Source organism: Macaca nemestrina, chromosome 12 (genome assembly GCF_043159975.1).
Source record: "Macaca nemestrina isolate mMacNem1 chromosome 12, mMacNem.hap1, whole genome shotgun sequence".
Taxonomy (NCBI): Eukaryota; Metazoa; Chordata; class Mammalia; order Primates; family Cercopithecidae; genus Macaca; species Macaca nemestrina.
The window spans coordinates 72,823,816-72,841,292 of NC_092136.1; the positions used below are offsets into that span (position 1 = coordinate 72,823,816).

The 17,477-nt window shown below is 42.3% G+C and overlaps 1 protein-coding gene across 2 annotated transcripts in view; it reads right to left on the reverse strand.

The window, feature by feature from the left end:
- Positions 1-1,427: 1,427 nt before the first annotated feature.
- LOC105468721 (RAB6A, member RAS oncogene family) overlaps positions 1,428-17,477 on the reverse strand; it is a 101,348-nt gene continuing 85,298 nt past the window's right edge. For both annotated transcript variants that reach the window (XM_011719035.3, XM_011719036.3), the window contains exons 7-8: positions 5,176-5,242; positions 1,428-3,492 (exon numbers count right to left, since the gene is read on the reverse strand). In XM_011719035.3, the coding sequence (XP_011717337.1) occupies positions 3,428-3,492; positions 5,176-5,242 (132 nt within the window). In that variant the 3' untranslated portion in view covers positions 1,428-3,427. The remainder of the gene's footprint in view (positions 3,493-5,175; positions 5,243-17,477) is intronic.

Genomic DNA, 17,477 nt, shown 5'->3' on the forward strand with positions numbered 1-17,477 from the left:
TCTGCTTCAGATATTTACTTTTACTTTTGAGGCAGTTTTTAGGTATTCAACTATATTGCTGTGTGAGTTCAAATTCTCCTCAGAGTATACGCTACTAATCTGGAAGGCATAGGGAACAAGACTGTCAAGGAGAGGAGGGGACAAACTTTGGGGCAAAGAGCTCTAGGAACTCTAAGACCACATATAATCACTCCCACTCAGTATCAGTATCATCCCCCCAAGCCATAACTTATTTCAGGGCCTTGCCTTTATTTCCATCGGCTTATTAGGGCTTTTGTACTGCCCTAATATTACTCTCGTGGACACCTGCACTAGTATTCTGGCCTGTGGCCTTCATTTTACGGTAAGGTGTTCAGCTATGGTTATCCCAAGGCAGGGATTGCCCTTTTCTCTGTAAAGGGCCAGATAGTAAATGGCTTTTTTGGCTTTTAGGGCCATAAGGTCTGTGGCAGCTATTAAATTCTGCCGTTACAGTGAGAAAGTATGGCTGAGTTCCAATAAAACTTAATTTTAAAAACTGGTTCCAGGCTGGATTTGGTGGGAGGGCCACAGTTTGCTGGCTCCAGTCCCAAGGCAAAGGTATAGTTAGGAGTAAGGAGGCAAAAGCAGATTTTTTTTTTTTTTTTGAGACGGAGTCTTGCTCTGTTGCCCAGGCTGGAGTGCAGTGGCCGGATCTCGGCTCACTGCAAGCTCCGCCTCCCAGGTTCACGCCATTCTCCTGCCTCAGCCTCCCGAGTAGCTGGGACTACAGGCGCCCGCCACCTCGCCCGGCTAGTTTTTTTGTACTTTTTAGTAGAGACGGGGTTTCACCGTGTTCGCCAGGATGGTCTCGATATCCTGACCTCGTGATCCGCCCGTCTCGGCCTCCCAAAGTGCTGGGATTACAGGCTTGAGCCACCGCGCCTGGACGCAAAAGCAGATCTTAAGATGCTTTTCTTAATATGTCCTATTACTGCCTCCACCAGGGGCTATACCTTTCAAGTTGCCCCCTTCTCCTCCACCCCGCAACAATACCCCCATCAAAAAAAAGATTCTTTGACTCCCCAGGAGTTGCTCACATTTGCTATTGTTATTTTTCTGGATTCTGTCCATGTCCGCTTTATAGGTCTAGGGAGGGAGAAGCATATGCTAATTCACCATCTTGGCAGGAATGGGAAACCAAGTCAATAATTGTTTTCTTTTGTGTTTTATTTATATATTTTTGGCAGCAAAATTGTGTTTATTAAAAAAAAAATCTGGACTATGAACACACTTCACTGCTTTGAAGAACTCCAAGCCAAATAAAAAGACCAATCAATATTAAAAGCAGTATAACTGGTTACTTTCTTAAAAATACATAAAAAGAATCAAATCCAACAGTGTAGGAAGACAATCACCCCCATGTCAGAAGTCACAACTTCTTCCAAATAAAGAATATGACCCATCTGCCATATTGAATCAATATTTATTTCAGGACATGCCATGTCAAAATAAAACGAAGAGTCAACCCTTGCTTTTAACAATTATATTGTATTATAAAAGCACTTTACAACTCCATCCCATCTTTTAAGTATAAGTTACTGGTATGTGGGCTAATGATTATCTGTAAGCATTTCTCTATTCAGATCCATAATCCAAGTGCTCTCTGAATATTACAAGGTGACAATAAGTGGGAAGTGGAGGAGGAAGAGGAAAGAGAGGGTACTAAGGTTCTCCCAGTTTAAGGTTTTGTTGCAATGAGAGGATGAGGAAGTATGAAGATAGTTTTGTTGTCTTTTCATCTGTATACTGTGTTAAGTAATGCTTACAACATAAATTCAGCAGGTTTTTCCTGAGCTGTAACTCAGAAGTTTTCTTCCTGCAAACAATGTATTTACAAATGTGTTTATTAGCTTACACAGCAATCTCACAATAACTAGTAAAGATTAAAAGGGCACACTCCTAGTATATTTGTTTGCAGTGTTTTAAGGGAAATACATATTGCCATGGTGAAGCTCTAAATAGATTCAACGAAACATCTAAAAATTGAAAGTTGTTAAAAAAAAAAAAAGGCAAAGAAATAAATATCACCAAAGAAAAAAGATTAATTGTAGTTTAAATATAAAACTAAATCACTAGTTAATTAAACTATACAGATCTAATACAAACCAAAACCAGCCTGAAAGACCCAACCTTAAAAAATGCTAACAAATAAGGCATAAATCTGCATAATATTGAGTTTTATTTCCATTCTCTCCTTTCTCTCTACTATGTATGCTTTACCTGATCTGCCTCTAGGGGCTTACAAGAAAACAGTTTCTGGTTTCCGTCTTCAATTTGACCTCAAATGTTCTGAGCAAAGTTTTTGCTATTCTGCTGAGGGTTCTTTTGTTGGTAAGCTTTAGATATCGTAGTTTCTACTAATTCAGTAGTTTTGATTGTAGTGCCAAATTTAAATTCTTCCAGTGGTTCTTCTAGAAGGAATTAAACTTTTATAGTGCCTTGCCTGCATAGTATTATTTTTTTAAAAAAGAAAACTCAAGCAAAATCTATTGCTTAAAGAGGTTTCTTATTTTTTAAACAAACAGAATAACTCTTGACAATTTTAAAACCATGGGAGAAATAGTTCATTAGAACTTCATTATCTTACCATGAAGAATACTAAAAACCTATTCTGAAGCACTTGGTTACTATTCTCTCCCAGAGTCTAATAAAGCACATGTGAAAGAGCCATTTGTTTTAGTCAGAAATACATTTTTTGCTCTTCTACTTATTGTAAGTACTCAGTATGTTCTTTAGGACTCATTTTGAAGATGCACCAGGAGCCTTTTCTCATTCAAGCACTGCCTACCATGATGGCTGAATTTTGACCTCAAAGAAGATCTAAGTAACTTATATCAGTGCTCAAGAATAATTTTGGACATCTTGGTCCATAGTCTACAGCAAGTGGTATCTGTAAAATTAAAGGATAATTCCAGTGGGCTTGGTTGAACTGCTGCTTTGCCATCTCTTGTTTGAGGAAGTGGGGGGAGGCTAGGTAAGAATAGGTAATAGGGAATGGGGGTAAGGGAGAGGTGAGAAAAGCAAGGAGAGATAAAGTAGGCTATGAACACACTGCTCAATAACCAAGCCATACTCATACTGTTGAGATTTCCATCATTTTGAAGTACATTATCATAACATTAAAAAAGAAAAAAATGTTAAGAAAATGTATCTAATTTTTAAAGTTATCACTGGAATATGCTGAAATATTTTGGCTTTTTGTAAAATATAAATAATGAAGACACTGACTTTTTTTGTGCTTATGAAGCTAATAGATCATCTCCACGAGACAGGCAGCAATGATGAATTGCAATACGTTATTACTGAAGGGAAAAGGTTCAAGCCAATATTCACACTGCAGTCAATGAAAGAGTAAGGGGGCCAAAGCAGTGAGCTTCTAAAGAAGGGTTGAAGATGACATGAGAGATTAGCAGGAACAGCCTCCTTCGCTGACTGGTTGCTCCTGAGGCTTTTCCAGTTTTATGTCAATCACTGAAACAAAAGTTAAGGAGCCATAAATGGGAAAGTACAATTTCAATTCTTACAAACACTAGCATTTCTGGGATGGCCCTTATATTCCTATTTGTCTTCAGAGCCTATACAGTCACTATTTTCCACATAGCCACCTCACCATATAGGGTGCTCAAATGGAATAAACTTGCTTATATCTACTGTATGCAACAAGGGTCAGAATGAGGTACAAGCTCTATTTATGGGTATCTATCCTAAGGAACTTATTCTATAGCAGCAAGAAGTGATATGAAGATGATGTTCCTCATAGAATCATCCTAATATAAATCTGAAAATAGCCTTCAAGACAGTTCCAACAGCAGGAGAAGCATTTAATAAATAATGGGACTTCAGGCCAGGCGCAGTGGCTCATGCCTGTAATCCCAACACTTTGGGAGGCTGAGGTGGGCAGATCACCTGAGATCAGGAGTTCAAGACTAGCCTGGCCAACATGGTGAAACCCCCTCTCTACTAAAAATACAAAAATTAGCTGGGCGTGGTGGCTTGTGCCTATAGTCCCAGCTACTTGGGAGGCTGAGGCAGGAGAATCACTTGAATTCAGGAGGCAGAGGTTGCGGTGAGCTGAGATTGCGCTGCTGTACTCCAGCCTGGGCAACAGAGTAAGACTCCATCTCAAAAAAAAAAAAAAAAAGTGGGGAGGGGGCAGATTTCAACTCAACAGAACTTTTTTTTTTTTTTTTGGAAACATATTTTATGTTTTTTGTTTTTGTTGTTTTTTTTGGAAATGGGAGTTTCGCTCTTGCTGCCCAGGCTGGAGTACAATGGCACGATCTTGGCTCACTGCAACCTCTGCCTCCTGGGTTCAAGCGATTCTCCTGACTCAACCTCCTAGTAGCTGGGATTACAGGCGTGTGCTACCACGTCCAGCTAATTTTTTGTATTTTTAGTAGAGATGGGGTTTTTCCATGTTGGTCAGGCTGGTCTCGAACTCCCAACCTCAGGTGATCCACCTGTCTTGGCCTCCCAAAATGCTGGGATTACAGGCATAAGCCACTGCACCCGGCCTGTTTTATGTTTTTTATGAAAACATACAACATTTACAAGTGGGAAGGGCTGAATACCAAGTGCTATAAACTATATTGCTTAATAAAAATGTCTGCATATGGAAAAACACTAGAAGGTAAATATGAAACACTGAAAACATCAAATTAAAAATCTTTAGTATTAACTAATATTAGATGTTCCAATCCTTGGAAATAAACTAATATTATGTCCTGCTTCTGAAAGCAGAGGCTACAATAAGGCTCCACTCTATTTCTTGCCTGTGTCAAGCAGACAGCTCAAGTGTTAGAAAAAGAAATGAAAATCTGATATTCTATGAGGAAAAAGCCTAGAGTCAATGGGACTCAAAATGAAGAGGCAAGGAGACAGAGATTCTGAGAGTTTCCTGCTCATTTAAAAGCAAGCAAGCAAACACAAACCCTCTCACTGATCAACAATGAGAAGCAGGCTGCAAAGGGTACACTTCGATAACTATACAGAAACTATATATAACTTGCTATAGAAAACCTCTGAATTTCTATGCCTCTAAGTCATCAGTTCCTGGTTGTAAAAGGCAATGGCACAATATTCTTTAGCCAAGCAAGCAGGGCTCTAAAGACTAGTGTTAATAATGAAAAATTTCCGATGAAACAAAAAGGATACTGTCTTCTCTGCTTCTGTCCTGTGTGCTTTCCATTCCCGGCAAAGCTGCTGCTACACGTCGAAAGAGCTGTGGGAAAGAAAAGTGGTAACTGAGAGGGAACATTTAGCAAAAGGTATTGAGGTTTATGATTACTGTACAGTGAGCTGTCTAAAGGTAGGCACAGAAGGGTATTGAGGTTTATGATCACTGTACAGTGAGCTGTCTAATGCTGGGTACAGTGGTTCACACCTGTAATCCCAGCACTTTGGGATCCACCCGAGGTGGGCAGATCACTTGAGGTCAGGAGTTTGAGACCAGCCTGGGCAACATGGTAAAACCCTGTCTCTACAAAAAACACAAAAATTAGCCAGGTGTGGTGGGACACACCTGTAGTCCTAGGTACTGGAGAGGCTGAGCCTGGAGGACTGCTTCAGCCCAGGAAGTGGAGGCTGCAGTGAACTGAGATCATGCCACTGCACTCCAGCCTGGGCAACAGGGCGAGACGCTGTCTCTAAATAAATAATAAAATAGAATAAAATGTCTATTCATTCTATAAACGAGTATTATATAAAAAGCAGTATGCCAAATATAAAGAGATATAAAGACACGATTTCTGTTTTTTTAACTGGTGAGATAAGACATGAACAAATAGCTATAAGCAGCAAAAATGTCATTTGAATAATAAAGTATTACAGAAACCCAGAAAAAGGGCAGATCATTCATTTAACAAAACTGTATAGAATTCCTGTCTTTCATATAAAGAGTTAGGTTCTGGGCTGGGCGCAGTAGCTCACGCCTGTACTCCCAACACTTTGGGAGGCCAAGGGGTGTGGATCTCGAGGTCAGGAGTTCAAGACCAGCCTGGACAACATGGTGAAACCCTGTCTCTACTAAAAATACAAAAATTAGCTGGGTGTGGTGGCACATGCCTGTAATCCCAGCTACTCAGGAGACTGAGGCAGGAGAATCACTTGAACTTGGTAGGTAGAGGCTGCAGTGAGCCAAGATCACGCCACCGCATTCCAGGCTGGGCAACAGAGCAAGTCTTTGTCTCGGTGGGGGTGTGGGGGGGAAAGAGTTAGGTTCTGAAGTCAGTGTATAATATATTGTGAAAGTCAGTCCAGTCAAAATTATCCTTTATCATTTGTTAGAAAAGCACTATGTTAGAGATTAATACACCACCCCTCAAGTCCAACACAGCTGGCTTTTTCTTCCATCATTGGAATGAGTGCCAGTGGGAGTGGCTGACTTGTGTTTGAGGTATGAAGCTATGAAAAATATCTTCAACAGGAGAAACGCATTCAAGCCTGGTGAGACGTTTATTTTTGAGAGGCATATAAGAACAGATACTGGAACAACAGTTTATACTTCTTATATTGTTCCAATCTTAGTCATACACATACTGGGTACAAAACCAAGTGAAACTGCCTGATTGTTTCAATTATTTATCTTTTAATTAAGCACACAGTGTAAACTCATAAATTAAATTCATGTGTGCTGTAACTCCTTTGTACCAAGTACTTGCTTACTTGAGGCAGTGTTTCAGGCTGCCTCATTCTGTGTCTTTGAGACACAGAAATTAACAAGAAAAAACAGTTTTTTAATTCAAGGAGCTCAAAATCTGGTAAAGGAGATACTCAAACAATTCCTTATGTTACAATGTGATGCTACAAAGTAGTGTAAAATGCTATGAGAATACAGATGTAACAAGGTCCAACTCAGGAGGCTGAAAAAAATCTTTTTTTTTTTTTTTTGAGACGGAGTCTTGCTCTGTCACCCAAGCTAGAGTGCAGTGGTGCAATCCTGGCTCACTGCAAGTTCCGCCTCCCGGGTTCACGCCATTCTCCTGCCCCAGCCTCCCGAGTAGCTGGGACCACAGGCGCCCACCACCTCGCCTGGCTCATTTTTTGTATTTTTAGTAGAGACAGGGTTTCACCGTGGTCTCGATCTCCTGACCTTGTGATTCGCCCGCCTCGGCCTCCCAAAGTGCTGGGATTACAGGCGTGAGCCACCGCGCCCGGCCTGAAAAAAATCTTTCAGGAGGTAATATCTGAGTTGAGCGTTAAAGGCAGTCTTAAAACCTCACTTGGCTGACATACATACATAAAATGCTCAGGGTTTAAGTGCTCTATAAGTATCACTAAATTAAAGAAAGAACAGAATGCCTAGAAGGGCAGAGATAAGAGACTGGAACTATAAATAATATGTTTAAAAATGTATCGGGCCAGGCGCAGTCGCTCACGCCTATAATCCCAGCACTTTGGGAAGCCAAGGCAGGTGGATCACGAGGTTCAGGAGTTCGCGACCAGCCTGGCCAACATGGTGAAACTCCATCTCTACTAAGAATACAAAAATACGCTTGTAATCCCAGCACTTTGGGAGGCCAAGACGGGCGGATCACAAGGTCAGGAGATCGAGACCATTCTGGCTAACATGGCAAAACCCCGTCTCTACTAAAACTACAAAAAAATTAGCCGGGCATGTTGGCAGGTGCCTGTAGTCCCAGCTATTCAGGAGGCTGAGGCAGGAGAATGGCATGAACCTGGGAGGCGGAGCTTGCAGTGAGCCGAGATTGCGCCACTGCACTCCAGCCTGGGCAACGGAGTGAGTCTCTGCCTCAAAAAACAAAACAAAACAAAACAAAACAAAAATTAGCCAGGTGTGGTAGTGCGTGCCTGTAATCCCCAGCTACTCCGGTAGGCTGAGGCAGGAGAATTGCTTGAACCCAGGAGCTGGAGGTTGCAGTGAGCCAAGATCGTGCCACTGCACTGCAGCCTGGGCGACAGAGCAAAACTCTGTCTGGAAAAACAACAACAAAAAATGTATAAAGGAGCAAACTGCAAAATTTTGATCTGGTAGACAAAAGCCTGATAGGGTAGGTGCAGGGAGTATGAAGATTGGGGAAAACTCTAATTGTCTTGGTTCTATAAGGTTTAGTAGCTTTTTTAAAGATGTACCAAAATCAGGCTTTACCCCAATATTCAATCCAAATCAGCTATAAGACTTTGAATTGCAGAACATTTACCTTACCATTTCTGGTACACCATGAAAGATCATGTAGACGTACAAATTACCATCATGTCAAATCAATATAACATTAACTGTATACGGTGGGTCCATTTGGATTAATATGTGAACATTAGGTTTGAAACACAGATAAATATTCTAGCTAAGTGTGCCGACACAAGCTAGTAATCCCAGCTACTTGGGAGGCTGGAATGGGAGAATCAAGCAATTGAGCCCATAAGTTTGAGACCACTGGCAACACAGAGAGACCTCGTTTTAAAAAACAAACAAAAGCCATTCTAAATGCAACAATTAATGACTGTGAAAGCTGTTAATTTTATGAACAAAAATAAGTAGGCCAGGCACGGTGGTTCACGCCTGTACTCCCAGTACTTTGGGAGGCCGAGGCGGGCAGATCACGAGGTCAGGAGATTGAGACCACCTTGGCTAACACGGTGAAACCCAGTCTCTACTAAAAAAATACAAAAAAATTAGCTGGGCATGGTGGCAGGTGCCTGTAGTCCCAGCTACTCGGGAGGCTGAGGCAGGAGAATGGCGTGAACCCAGGAGGCAGAGCTTGCAGTGAGCCGAGACCGTGCCCCTGCACTCCAGCCTGAGCAACAGAGCCAGACTCTATAAAAAAAAAAAAAAAAAACTGATACAAGTTAAATGAATAGAGAAATACAGTGCATTAGTCAGACAACTTTTTAACTTTCAGATAACCCTTTAACTTTCAGATAGAGTATTATACCCTTTTTATTTTTTTTTTTATTTTTTTTGTGAGACAGTCTCACTCTGTCGCCTAGGCTGGAGTGCAGTGGTGCCATCTTGGCTCACTGCAAACACCGTCTCCCGGGTTCAAGTGATACTCCTGCCTCAGCCTCCCGAATAGCTGGAAATACAGGTGCCTACCACCAAGCCTGGCTAATTTTTTTATTTTTAGTAGAGATGGGGTTTCACCATGTTGGCTAGGCTGGTCTCGAACTCCTGACCTCAAGTGATCTGCCCGCCTCAGCCCCTAAAGTGCTGGGATTACAGGCAAGAGCCAGGGTGCCCGGCCCTATACCCTTTTTTTTTTTTTTTTTGAGACGGAGTCTCACTCTGTCACCCAGGCTGAAGTGCAGTGGCGCAATCTCAGCTCACTGCAAGCTCCGCCTCCCAGGTTCATACCATTCTCCTGCCTCAGCCTCCCGAGTAGCTGGGACTACAGGCGCTAGCCACTATGCCTGGCTAATTTCTTTTTTGTATTTTTAGTACAGACGGGGTTTCACCGTGTTAGCCAGGATAGTCTCAATCTCCTGACCTCATGATCCGTCTGCCTCGGCCTCCCAAAGTGCTGGGACTACAGGCATGAGCCACCCTGCCCGGCCTCCTATACCCTTTTTAAATTAAAAAAATATATATATATATAGGCCAGGCGCAGTGCCTCACACCAGTAATCCCAGCACTTTGGGAGGCTGAGGCGGGTGGATCACAAGGTCAGATCAAGACCATCCTGGTTAACACAGTGAAACCCCATCTCTACTAAAAATACACAAAATTAGCTGGGCATGGTGCCACATGCCTATAGTCCCAGCGACCAGGGAAGCTGAGGCAGGAGAACTGCTTGAACCCGGGAGGCGGAGGCTGCAGTGAGCCTCCATCCTGGGCAACAGAGCGAGACTTCGTCTCAAAAAAAAAAAAAAAAAAAAAATCTTCATTTTAAAAGGGTCTTGCTCTGTCACCCAGGCTGGAGTACGGTAGCATGATCATAGCTCACTGCAGCCTTGACCTCCTGGGCTCAAGTGATCCTCACACCTTGGCATCCCAAAGTGCTGGGATTACAGATGTGAACTATTATACCTTGTTTAAACCAGCAAGGGTTTCTAAAAGTTTAATACAAGGCTAGGCAATTCTGATCTTTTTAATGAGCATTCAACAATGAATTAAAAGCAGAATACAAACTTTGTCAGCTCAAAATTTCATGCATCAGGAAAAACTCCAATGTCCATTAATAAATCACCTTTCATCAAGACATAAAGAATACAGGGTATGAAGGAAAACATATTTTATAGAAATTGAGTCAAAAAAAGTGTTCTCTCACCAGTATCAGCTGAAAACTTGAAAATAACCATCTACTTATTATCACGAATAGGCAGTAAGTATAGTGACTACAGAAACAATCTAGTAGCTGACAATGTGACACTATATCAAACTTTAACAGTGTTTTGGGGATTTTTTAATTTTTGCATATAGAAATTTACTCTATAATAGTGATATAGGCCTTTTTTTTTTTTTTTTTTTTTTTGAGATGTGGTCTTGCTCTGTCACCCAAGCAGGAGTGCCAGTGGCACAATCATGGTTCACTGAGGTCTCGACCTCACGGGCTCAAGTAATCCTCCCACCTCAGCCTCCCAAGTACCTGGGACTACGGGGGCATGCCACCACACCTGGCTAATATTTGTAAATTTTTGTAGAGAAGAGGTTTTGCCATGTTACCCAGGGTGGTCTCTAACTCGTGAGCCAAGGGATCCACCCACCTCGGCCTCCCAAAGTGCTGGGATTACAGCCACGTGCCACCACACCTGGTGGCACTTTTTTTCTTTTTTGAAATGGAGTCTCGTTCTGTCACCTAGGCTGGAGTGCAATGGCACAATCTCAGCTCACCACAACCTCCGCCTCCTGGGTTCAAGTGATTCTCCTGCCTCATCCTTCCGAGTAGCTGGTACCACAGGTGTGCACTAACACACCAGGCTAATTCTTGTATTTTTAGTAGAGATGGGGTTTCGCCATGTTGGCCAGGCTAGTCTCAAACTGCTGACCTCAGGTGATCTGCCTGCCTCGGCCTCCCAAAGTGCTGAGATTAAAAGCATGCGCCACTTCGCCTGGCCTGAAACACCAATTTTGAAAGAAGTTCTACTATGAGTAAAATACTATGAAACAGCATTGCATGCTACAGAGAAATCATTTGTGATAGAATCAATCAATGCAGAAAACTACATTGTATTAATAGTATTATTATAAGAAATTGTCACAGCTACTCCAGCCTTCAGCAACTACTACCCTGATCAGTCAGCAGGCATCAACATCAAGGCAAGACCCTCTGACAGCAAAAAGATTATGATTTGCAGAAGGCTATGATCAGATGATCATTAGCATTTTTTTAGCAATAAAGTATTTTTTAATTAAGATATGTATATTGCGGTTTTTTTTTTAAATTTTTTGAGACAGAGTTTTGCTCTGTCCCCCATGTTGGAGTGCAGTGGTGCTATCTCAGCTTACTGTAACCACCTCTGCCTCCCGGGTTCAAGCGATTCTCCCACCTCAGCCTCCTGAGTAGCTGGGATTACAGGCATTGCCACCACACCTGGCTAAATTTTGTATTTTTAGTGGAGACAGGGTTTCATTGTATTGGCCAGCCTGGTCTCGAATCCCTGACCTCAAGTGATCACACCTCAGCCTCCCAAAGTGCTGTGACTACAGGCATGAGCCACCACATCTGGCCAGATTTGTACATTGTTTTTACAGACATAATGCTATTAATAGAGTACAGTATAGTGTAAACATAACTCACACACACTGGAAACCAGAAAATTCATGTGACTCATTTTATTGATATATTCACTTTATTGCAATGATCTAGAGCCAGAATGCAGTATCTCTGAGGTATACCTGTATGCAGTTTTGGCCTCAATGATTTTAACACCTGGCCGTCTAGTCAGAATGTATATTTAGCACATTTCTCTTTCAGTAGAGATGAGGACAAAGGAAAAGTGGGAAAGATTTCACAGGGAAGATTTTCCTGAACACATGTTCAGAGATTGAAAAGTACAAGGTATACTTAAGAATGCTTTTGTAGTCCAGACTGGTTGGAGCATAGAATATGTAAAAGAATTAGGATAAGGATATATATACTGGAGGCCAGACTAAGAAAGGCCTTCTCTCACATTCTTTTAGTGGCAAAGGAAGCCACTAAAAATAGTAGTTTGCTCTCAGACTTCCATCAATAATTCCATTGTCTTAAATATGGCTAAAGAGACATACAAATCACATAGTGAAATTGAAAGGTATTAAGTGGAATGGCAAAAAGCAAAAAACTAAAAGGTAACGTGTGGATAGCAGTACAGCATAGTAGTTAACAATCTGGGCTTAGGCCCTAGGTTGTCACTTATGTGACAGATCGTGTAATCTTCGTTCCTCTGTTCCCTGATCTGTAAAATGGGCTTAAAATAATAGTATACTTGCCTGATTAGATTATTGTGAAAGTTCAGGGAAATAATTATGCAAAGTGTTTAGTACTGACCTGCTATATATAAAGTTTTTTTTTTTTTTTGAGATGGAGTCTCGCTTTGTAGAGTGCAGTGGCGCGATTTTGGCTCACTGCAACCTCTGCCTCCTGGGTTCAAGCTATTCTCCTGCCTCAGCCTCCTGAGTAGCTGGGACTACAGGCACCGGCCACCATGCCCAGCAAATTTTTTGCATTTTTAGTAGAGGCGGGGTTTCACTGTGTTAGCTAGTATGGTCTCGATCTCCTGACCTCATGATCTGCCTGCCTCAGCCTCCCAAAGTGCTGGGATTACAGCTGTGAGCCACTGCACCCGGCCTGAAAGTCTTTAAAAAAAAAAAAAAAAAGCAGCATCCAGGTGCGGTGCCTCATGCCTGTAATCCCAGGACTTTGGGAGGCCAAGACGGGTGGATCACCTGAGGTCAGGAGTTTGAGACCAGCCTGGTCAACATGGTGAAACCCCGTCTCTATTAAAAATAAAAATAAAAAAAATTAGCCAGGTGTGGTGGCAGATGCCTGTAATCCTAGCTATTTGGAAGGGTAAGGCAGGAGAATCGCTTGAACTGGGGAGGTGGAGGTTGCAGTGAGTCAAGACTGTGTCACTGCATTCTAGCCCAGGCAACAAGAGTGAAAGTCCGTCTCAAAACAACAACAACAACAACAAAAAAAACGCAGCTTTATTTCTACCAGAGACAATAACTCTATTAGAGATAAATGAACTCATGGGCCTGCAGGCTTGCGAAACAAAGAATTTTGCCAAATGTTATACAATTCTACAGTGAATTCTAGGACTAGAGCAAAACACCCACAGGCTCAATTCTGCTTTAAAAAGGAACTATAAAAAACTGGTGGGAAAGGTGTGGGGGTTGGGGGAGACCTTTTAAAAATATTACAGCAGAGGCCGGGCGCGGTGGCTCAAGCCTGTAATCCCAGCACTTTGGGAGGCCGAGACGGGTGGATCACGAGGTCAGGAGATCAAGACCACCCTGGCGAACACCGTGAAACCCCGTCTCTACTAAAAAATACAAAAAACTAGCCGGGCGAGGTGGCGGGCGCCTGTAGTCCCAGCTACTCGGGAGGCTGAGGCAGGAGAATGGCGTAAACCTGGGAGGCGGAGCTTGCAGTGAGCTGAGATCCGGCCACTGCACTCCAGCCTGGGCCACAGAGCGAGACTCCGTCTCAAAAAAAAAAAAAAAAAAAAAAAAAATTACAGCAGAACTGAAACTTTCTTACTTAGGAATATCTAGAAATTGTCCCCATAATATTACAACTTACTTCTGACATGAAATATTTATTAAACTGCTTGCCTATTCAAAATGCATAATCTTTTCGGCTCTTAAGAATACCAGGTTTTGGCCGGGCGCGGTGGCTCAAGTCTGTAATCCTAGCACTTTGGGAGGCCGAGACGGGCGGATCACGAGGTCAGGAGATTGAGACCATCCTGGCTAACACAGTGAAACCCCGTCTCTACTAAAAAAAATACAAAAAACTAGCCGGGCGAGGTGGCGGGTGCCTGTAGTCCCAGCTACTCCGGAGGCTGAGGCAGGAGAATGGTGTAAACCCGGGAGGCAGAGCTTGCAGTGAGCTGAGATCCGGCCACTGCACTCCAGCCTGGGTGACAGAGCGAGACTCCGTCTCAAAAAAAAAAAAAAAAAAAGAATACCAGGTTTAGGCTGGGTGCGGTGGCTCACTCCTGTAATCCCAGGACTTTGGGAGGCCAAGGTAGGGGGATCATTTGAGGTCAGGAGTTCGACTAGCTTGGCCAACATGGTGAAACTCCATCTTCAAATACAAAAATTGGCCGGGTGTGGTGGCGGATGCCTGTAATCCCAGTTACTCAGGAGGCTGAGGTAGGAGAATCCCTTGCAGCCGGGAGGCAGAGGTTGCAGTGAGCCGAGATTGTGCCACTGCACTCCAGCCTAGGTGACAGAGTGAGACTCTGTCTCAAAACAAAACAAAACAAAAACCAGGTTTATTATCAGCTAGCTTGAAAACTGAAAATCTTTTCAAGAGGGAGGCATAGGAAAGGTGTGGCTACTTTGTGTGGAGCTTGTGAAAACAGAATAAAATTAGGTTTACAAGTTTTCAGACTTTTAAATAATTAAAATAGGTTCTCTTTAGTGAAAAGTATATAACTAACAAAGTATTCCACAGCATGTACTGTTATATTCACATATACCTACCTATTTTCATTATATATACACATATACTGCTTCATAACATCTATTTTAACATTCCTTGACATATGGTCCAGCAATTCTACTTGGGGGTATATATTCGAAAGAATTGAAAGCAATGGTTACACAAATATTTGCATACCAATGTTCATGGCAGCATTACTGACAATAGCCAAAAGGTGGAAACAACCCACGTGCTATATAATATATAAGTATATACTATATATTATACACAGTATATCCATAAAATGCAGTACTATTCTGCCTTAATAAGGAAAGAAATTCTGACACCTACTACAATATGGATGAACCTTGAGGACATTATGCAAGTGAAACAAGCCACACACAAAGGAAAAAATATTATATGAGTTCACTTATATGAGGTACCTAGAGTAATCAAATTCACAAAGTAGAATGGCTGGCTGTCAAAGGCTGGGAAAGGGGGAAATGGGGAGTTATTATTTAATGGGTACACAATGTCAATTTTACAAGAATGAAAAGGGTTCTGGATACTGATTTTTGCACAATAGTGTGAACATACTTTAAAAATAATCCTATTTTGTCTAAGGAAAATGGATACAATCTTAGGATAATGAACACAATCTCAGGCACAAACTCCTGGCCTCAAGCAATCCTCTCATCTTGGCCTCCCAAAATGCTGGGATTTTAGGTGTGAGCCACTATGCCTAGCCCAAGAGTGGCACTTGCTAAATATTTTCCGGACTAGTCTATTTTTTCTCCATTCCTATTGTCATTATTCATTGTTGAAAAGTACATGGGGCCAGGCATGGTGGCTCATGCCTGTAATCCCAGCACTTTGGGAGGCTGAGGTAGGCGGATCACCTAAGGTCAGGAGTTCCAGGCCAGCCTAGCAAACATGATGAAACCCCGTTTCTACTAAAAATACAAAAAATTAGCCAGATGTGGTGACCGATGCCTATAATCCCAGCTACTTGGGAGGCTGAGGCAGAAGAATTGCTTGAACCCAGGAGACAGAGGTTGCAGTGAGCCGAGACTGCACCACTGCATTCCAGCTTGGGCAACAAGAGTGAAAAACTCCGTCTCAAAAAAAAAGAAAGAAAAGAAAAGTCATGAATGTTACCTGGTAGACTGTCACTTAATTTGGATTTGCTTGTTGCTTCCTAACGTTTAGTTTTGTCTTACTTTTTGTCAGTAATACTACAGAAGAGATAGTGCCCAGATTCTTAGTGTATCATATCAGGAGGCACCTTATGCTGGCTTGTGCCCTTACTGGTGAAGTGAATTTTAGCCATTTGGTAAAATTAAGGTAGAGCTGGTCAAGTTTCTTCACTGCCAAATAACCAACTTTCCTTTTGTAAGTAATAAGTATGAGAGGAGATTCTTTGTGATTGTGTATATATCTTACTATTCTTTGTTAAATTTTCACTTAAGGTTTTAATATCAATTGGTGATTTTTGCCCAAATAAATCATTACTGTGACATCTGAAAAAAGATTACTAAATTTCCTTTCATTGTCTCATGGTCTGCTGAACTCCGGAGCTAGGCTGGGTCAGTAGGGCTATGCAGTGCCTCTTGTGCCTGTCTCTGTCTCTTGAAGTCCTATTTATTGTCTCTGGAAGGCTTAGCTTGCAGTCTCAGCAGAGGGGTTGACTCCCAAGAAGAGTGAGAGATTTGAGCCTAGCTGATGATATATAAAATACAATGAATTTGTCTCTGTGTCCATCATGTTCTGGCTCCAGAGCAATAAGAGAATTGCTAATGAGTTGGTGCCATTTTGCATACTTTCTGTATCTTGAACTCTAAGAGATCTTGTCCCTGGGTCTTCTGCTAAGGATTTGCCACCTGACTCTACTATAGCATCACATTACAGATAAAGAAGGAAATCAAAATATCTTACCCCAAAATAACATTATTTTTGCCATAAATAGCCCTGCAAAGGGCCATTTTGTGAAGAGAAAACTTGCATCTGTAAAACATTTCTATTTACATAAGTAGATATTTCCCCTTCCAGGTCCTCCTAATCCTGAAGAGAATAACTCAGAGTCTAGCACCTTTTAAAGGTCTAAATAAGAAACACTTGCCACCAGGCAGTGTCTCACTCTTGTAATCCTAACTAACACTTTGGGAGGCCGAGGTGGTTGGATCATTTGAGTCCAGGAGTTCCAGACTGGCCTGGGCAACACAGGGAGACCTTGTCTCTATAAAAAATTAGCCCAGTTGTGGTGGTAGGCTCCTGTAGTCCAAGCTATTCAGGAGACTGAGGTGGGAAGAGCATTTGAGCCCAGGAAGTTGAGGCTGTAGTGAGCTGTGATTATGCCACTGCACTCCAGTCTGAAAGACAGAGGGAGACCCTGTCTCAAGAAGAAAAAAAAAAAAAAATTGCTTCTAAGGGCAGCCAACTATGAGACTTCATTGACATTAGCGATCTCCAACCTTTTTGGCACCAGGGACTGGTTTCCTGTAAGACAATTTTTCCATGGACTGGGGTGCAGATAGTTTTGGGATGAAACCATTCCACATGTGATTATCAGGCATTACTTAGATTCTTGTAAGGAATGTGCAACCTAGATCCCTCCTGTGCAGTTCACAATAGTGTTCGTGCTCCTAGGAGAATATAATGTTGCCATTGATCTGATAGGAGGCAGAGCTCATGCTGTAATGCTGGCTCACCCGCTGCTCATCTCCTGCTGTGTGGTCCAGTTCCTGACAGGCCACGGACCAGTACTGGTCTGTGGCCCTGGGGCTGGGGACCCCGATCTACGTCGTAAGAACTTTGGTCTCCACAACCTTTTATCTTAGCCCAGACACTCCTATCTATTGATTCCAGGTCTTTAGATAACTCTTTCAATCAACTGACACTCAGAAAATCTCTGAATCCACCTATGACCTACAA